The sequence below is a fragment of the Myotis brandtii genome, unplaced genomic scaffold, assembly GCF_000412655.1.
Source record: "Myotis brandtii unplaced genomic scaffold, ASM41265v1 scaffold363, whole genome shotgun sequence".
NCBI lineage: Eukaryota > Metazoa > Chordata > Mammalia > Chiroptera > Vespertilionidae > Myotis > Myotis brandtii.
In genome coordinates, this window is record NW_005363938.1 from 7426419 (window position 1) to 7432949 (window position 6531).

The following is a 6531-nucleotide window of genomic DNA, read 5'->3' on the forward strand; positions in this document are numbered from 1 at the left end:
TCCTCCTCCTCCTCCCACTGCTCCCTCCCTTCCACACTAAAACTCAATGGAAAATTATCCTCCTGTGAGGATTTAAAAAAAAAAAAAAAGTGCTACAGGCATTCTGTCCAAAAGGCTTCCAAATCCTGTAGCCATTGAGACCTAAATTACTTAACTGCTGGCCTCACTTATGATTTTCTCAGCACAGGGACCTTATTTCTAATCCTATTATTCTTTAAAACTAAATAATCACAATTTTTTTACAGTATATAGAACTGTTGCATCTCAGAATCTCTTTATCACTCTCAATGCTCTGTTGTGTTAGTTTGGTTTTTTTTTAACGGAGCTTGCTCTAGTTTTGCTCTAGTTGTTGTTTTTTTAACCCTTTTCCAACTGTGAAAGCTAGAGAACAACACTCTCAGAAAGGATAAAAAGCTGATCACTAACTTTGTGATTCATTTTTTTTCAATTTACTGGTTCATTTATATTCTCTCTACTTCCAAAAAAAGAGCTGAAGTTGTTAATCTCAACAGCTAACACAAACTGTGTGGAATCATCATATCACAATCTTTTTCCTCATCTCACACAAATACTTCTGAAGTGATCTCTGTGCAGTGAAATGCTGAAATTCAGTACACACAGTAAAATATTTGAATTCATAACCAAGCACAGTATTCACACTCTTCCATTTCTGCAAACTTTCTCACCTCTTAGAACTCATCAGATCTTAAAGTTATGCACATTTTCAGAAGTGAAATGCAGGAGGAACTGACCCATTTACCCTGCAATGCCATTCCAAACTTCCCAAGATAAAAAGTGAAAAATGCAAAAACAAAACATATCTCCACAGCTCTCCCTAGCTGAGAAACAGCAGAAAGGTTCTGACCTTTCTTGAACTGGCACTTCATACACAAACGCCAAAGAAACCTTTATTTTAAGGTCAGTGCCAACCCTCTTTTTCATCCAACCTTCTTTCCAGCTTGCTTAAAAAGCAACAATACACTAGAAGGGACTAAGAAGACAGGATATAACATATTGGCTAGAGGCAGCTTGGTGGCATGAGAATTGGGCTGCTATCACACTGAAAGTGCTATTAATGAAAATCACTGACCAATTCTTACTTCATGGCGGGGTTGCCAACAATCAATGAAAGGGCTGACACCAGGCAGGAAAAGAGAGCAGGAGGACAAATGAACTAATCATCATTATTTACACCTTGCACTCCCCTTACCACTCCCACTTAAGCAGCAGCCTCCGCTGCAACTTCAAACTTCTGTGCCTGGTTTTCCAAGTAGTCTATCTTGGGCCCACTCTCCCTAAATTCAGAGATCACCAAGTTCCTGGAAGGGATCTATCAGATCTTTCCCAGTATCTCCCATACCAGATTATGGATTTTAATGCCAACAATAAAAGTGTCCTGTGGTCAAATAAATTTAGGAAATAAGGCACATCACATGGCCTTCTCTGATATTCAAAACTCGCATCCACGTAATAAAAGACTTAATTCTGACATTAACAAGTCACCCCTTGAATTGTGTCTAGTCCATCAAGTTCCAAAACTATTCGAGAGCAGATCACATTTTTCTGTTCTAAAACAAAACCTCTGAACACCTGGCAAAGCTGTGTTCCTATCCAGCATGGGTACCTTTGCTCTAGAACTAGCCTAAACCTCTCAACTAATGGATTTTGAAAATGATACTTTTAGAGAGTAACTTCCCAAAGTGACTCAACCAGTTAGGACAGCCAAGCCTGGAATGTTTCTCCACTAGTCTCCTGACTCCCTAACAAGCACTCTTGACTTCCATAATGTTGGACTTATTTCCACCAGGCCTTCCTTGCCCCCAAGCCCTAATCAAATAGCATCTTCTCACTCTTTTTTCTGCACCTTCTTCACTATTCCCTCTTCTTAGAATGCTCTTTCCATCCCACATTCCTTCCCTATCTATCCAAATCCCTTCAACCTTTTAGGTTCCATCTTCTCCATGAAGCCTTCTCAAATACTTTAGCCAATGGCACTCACTACCCCATTCTCTGAAAGCCTATTGCACGTCGTTGGTATTAGGCATCCAAGTGCCTATTTTAAAATTTTGTAGGTGCAGGACTTGTCAGCAGCTAAACTGTACACTCCTTCAAGATGCTACATATATTTTAGGTTTCTTTGTACTCTTTCTAATACCTTGCACATATCAGGCACTCCATAAATATTTGCTGACTGATATGAGGAACATGGTTAATGTTGTTTTTTTAAACAACTGAATAAATGATATTTGACCATAATAAATTTTAAAGCCTATTAACATGGTATACTAAAAGTACAACAACTTCTGTACAGCCTATTTACACTATCGATGTGTAGCGTTTCAGGGGGAGCCCTGAAACAGAGCGAGGAAATGAAGACCACATGAAATTCTTGGTTTGATCCTGTATCCACCAGAAATGAGTCTTCCTTAGTTTTTACAAGCCTGCAGAGCTCCAGTTGGCCTCCTGTCTGCTAATCCCACCAATTTCATCTTTGCTTCCCTTGGTCAATTGTACAAAAGGAGGATGCTTTAAAAATCCAGTGCACAACAGAGGAGTGTGTGTGTTGGGGGTGGAGGGTGATAATGATTTTGCAAAGTCAAAATTTTAGCTGCAGCACTCACATGGCTTACTAATTGAGACTACACAGAAAGGAACCCAAATAAGAACAGAAAGGCAATATTATCTGGCATATCATGGTACACTGACAGTACTGGAACCCCAACATTTTCATTATACTTTGTTAGAAGCCACTTTTTTTTTAAATGAGGCATGACATCTGGGGATATTCACTCTCAACCTGTTATTCAAAGAATATCCAAATAAACAATGCCATATCCAAATGGTAATCCTGTTTCTCAAATGCCTAATGAAAAGAACACCATGATCAACTTTAGCCTCCTCACCTACCCTCTTATCTTCTATCATGAGACTCTTCACAATCACATCCTTGAACTTCAGGGTGCAATTACTCAAGACAAGTGTCCCTGCAGAATATGAAACTACCTCAGCCAGTTTTACTACCTATAAAGTGTGGGCTTCTCAAACTACTCCCAAAGCTTTCATCATCTTAAATATCCAACAGTGAAAAAACAATCAGCATAAAAATGCGGTTCTCATTAGGCAAGTTTCTTACTTTTGCTCCAGCAAAAGTAAAGTCACAGTTGGACTGGAACAACTTATATCAGCACATTTCATTTTGAGTCAGGAGCCTCTTTTTTAAAGAGGGAGTCAAAAATCAATGTGTCCATCCATTAACATCCAAAGTATGCTACTTCAGTTTGCCAGCTATTGCTCTGAACTGGCATGAGATACAAGCCTAGCTGTATAAGCCAATATTTCTGGTTTCTTATCACAACACTAGCAGCAGCCTCAATGTTACATGGTGACAACTGTTTTCATTTCTAAACACAAGGCACACAAAAAATAATATATATTTAGGGTACTCTTAGCATCTATAATAATTCTGTCACATACATTTCTATCCAACTTCATAGTTTAGTTGCCTGTTTCCTAATAAGCCCTCACATTTTATGGTGATAGTTGAGTAAATCTTCCAAAATGAGTACATACATAGGTTTTATCTTCATGATCACTGCACACGTATGTTTGACCATCCAGCCTGGACACAAATGTGCAGCAAACAGATCTACCTTTGTCCAGAGAACCAAACATACATTATTTTTATTCCCCACTTTGTTTTTAAACTGAAAAATTTACAGCTTTTCTACAAAAGCTGGATCTTTTACATGTGAACACTGACAGGATAGTTGATGATATTAGGAAACTCGTTTATTTCGGTGTGATAATGGTACCGTGGGGGGTTTGGTGTTTTTTAAAGTCATTACCATTTCCAGATACATACAGAAATATTTACATATTTCTCATATCACATCCAGGAGGGGAGGTCGAGTACATGGGATACAGATGAAACAAGATGAGACATGAGCTGGCAGTTGGTGACCTGGGTGTTGGGTACATTGGGGTTTATCAAACTGTTCTCTCTACTTTTGTATATGTTTAAATTTTCTATAAAGTTTTAAGAAAACTTTTTTAAATGTTAGACCATTTAGACCCACGCACAGATGTGTAAATTGTATTTAGATATTTAGGTAGCATAGTATTCAGCTAAAAATAACCTGGATTTTGAATTGAGAAAAGTAGCAGGAAAAAAAAGATAATCACAGCAAGAAAGGTAATGGTGTTAACAGTACACTTTGAACTTGGTCTTCTTTAAAAATTAAAAGTTTTTCAAGCCCAAAAGAAACTGGAAGGGCACATTTTCTCTCAAATGCCAAATGAATAGATATACACATCACAAGCCCAGGCAAATATTTATCAAAAGTAACAATGATTTTAAAAACTACTGCGTAAATTACACCTATTTCTACTTGGCCTTCAAAAGTGTTCATGGGAAACTACAGACCCCTCTGGCTTACTGAAAGGGGACACGGGGCAGCCCAGGATAACCGTGCAAAAAGCAGAACCACTTGTAACCAGATTTTACAAGTACTGTCCTAAACTAACCACACATAGCAATCATGAACCAAATGCTAGGCAGCATTTTCTATTAGCATACATGCTGCTATGTCAATCCCTATTTTAAATCAACAGAGAAACAGAGAGAAAGAGGTCACACTGTACAGTACCCTCCCACCTTGGCAAAGTTGAAGCCACAGTTAGAATTATCCTAATAAGTGGTGAGCCTCAACACTCAAAACGATTGTGTACAATCCATTTTAGCCAATAAAGCACGGGTTCTAGAACCAAAAGGGTAACAAATTCAATCACTAACATCAAAATCTATGGTCACCAATACCACCAACCACCCTCCCTTCCTCCCCAACCACTGGCCACCATCCACCACCACCATCACCACCAGCAGCCCAACCAAAAAGCAGTTCAAATAGAAAAAAACAACCCCAAAGGAAGGCTTCCATTTAAAAATATATTAAACCTGACACCCAAACACACAGAGAGAACCAGCAATCTCAACCTGTACAGTTACTGCATGTGAGATTTAAGCTGTCATTAACTAAGCTTGCATTTGATCATCTCAAATAATACCATAATAACAGCACAAAACCAAAGGGAAATGAAAAAGTTTCCTTCAGGAACCTTTAACCATACCAAGTGCATGAAAGGCTAGAAACCAACTATCTTGATTTTGTGCTTAAGCAAAGCCGGACCAACTCTGCAGAATCTCAAAGCCTCCTGTGTGTGTGGTGTGTTGGGGGTGGGGAAAGCAAGGCAGGGGGAGGGAAAAAGGGGTTACATTTATAGAGACCAATGACCCATACCAGCACCAAATCTGATTCATCCAGGTAAAGACTGTTTCCCCCTGACCCCTGGGCAGTCTACCTCTAACTACCCACCCTCTTCCCCAGAAGCTGGTTAGAGGGCAGCAAAATGTGCGTTTGGAAATCAACACTGCAGGTACCCAAGGAATAAAGACTTATATATACACACACAAAGCCAATCAGAAAGAAAAAAGAGAGAAAAGAAAACACACACACACACACACACACACACAAGCAAAGGGAGAGGGACAATTGGGTGACAAGCCCTTCAGATACCAGCTAGGATTTTATTCTTTCCTCCCACCAGTCGTCCCTGGTGTACCTTTTTCTGTCCTTTAACCAAATTGCTCATGTACACATATGTGCATATATATGTGCACAAATATTATAATTAACCCTTTCTGTAACAGAGCCCCATGGGGAATACAGAAAGATATTCCATCCTTTCCTCTCTGCTCTCCCCTCCTCCCTCCTTTCTCCCAACCAGGAGAAAACGCCCCCTTCCCCAGCTTCACCAGAAGAAAAAAAAAAGGCAGCGAGAGGGGACAGAGAAACCACAAAACACCGTTAGTCTCCAGTTCCGAGGACACCCAGGAAAGGTATACACTACACAGACACACACACACACAAGCACATAGGGCTCTGTCGAAAGCACACAGAGAACCGTCCACAGGCGCCCCAAACCCAGCAAAGAGACTTCCACCAGCTAAGAAGCCATGATTGGGGAGGGAGAGGAGGAAGGAGTAGGGGCAGAGCTACCCGTGGAGGGGGGCGCATTGTTGTGATGCCTGAACCCCTTTCTCCATGCCCATCTGCTGTGGAGGGGGCGCAGGGAGGGGGCGCAGGGGAAAGGCGAGCGAAAAAGAGGAGACCCGGAGACCAGGCAGGGCTTGGCGATGCCCTCCTGCCGCCTGTCTGTCCGCGCCCCCAGTTCTCCCCCCCAACAATAAGATCTCAGCCTAGACAGACAGACCGGCCAGAGCACAGTGGGTGAAGCTCCAGAGCCGGGCACAGCGAAATGGGGTCGTGCATAAAGGAAAGCCAGGGGGAGGGGACCCCCCTTACCTCCAGGGCTTCAAAAGTGACAAAGCTGGTCATGGCAAATCCATCAATGATGTCCTCTTCGGCCGAGGTGGACTCTCTCCGCTTCCTCCGCGGGGGTCTGGGCCGGGACGGGGCGGAGGACGGGGGCTTCCCATTGTCTTCCTTGTCGGAGCCCGACGACGAGGCGAGC

At 41.7% G+C, this 6531-nt stretch overlaps 1 protein-coding gene across 1 annotated transcript in view; it reads right to left on the bottom strand.

Moving 5' to 3' along the window:
* The window catches only part of AUTS2 (autism susceptibility candidate 2), a gene marked incomplete at its 5' end in the record, with an annotated part of 1129652 nt that extends 1123122 nt beyond the window's left edge, over positions 1-6530 (bottom strand). The window contains one exon of the mRNA XM_014544397.1: positions 6363-6530. Within this exon, the coding sequence (XP_014399883.1) occupies positions 6363-6530 (168 nt within the window). The remainder of the gene's footprint in view (positions 1-6362) is intronic.
* Between the last annotated feature and the right edge of the window lies 1 nt (position 6531).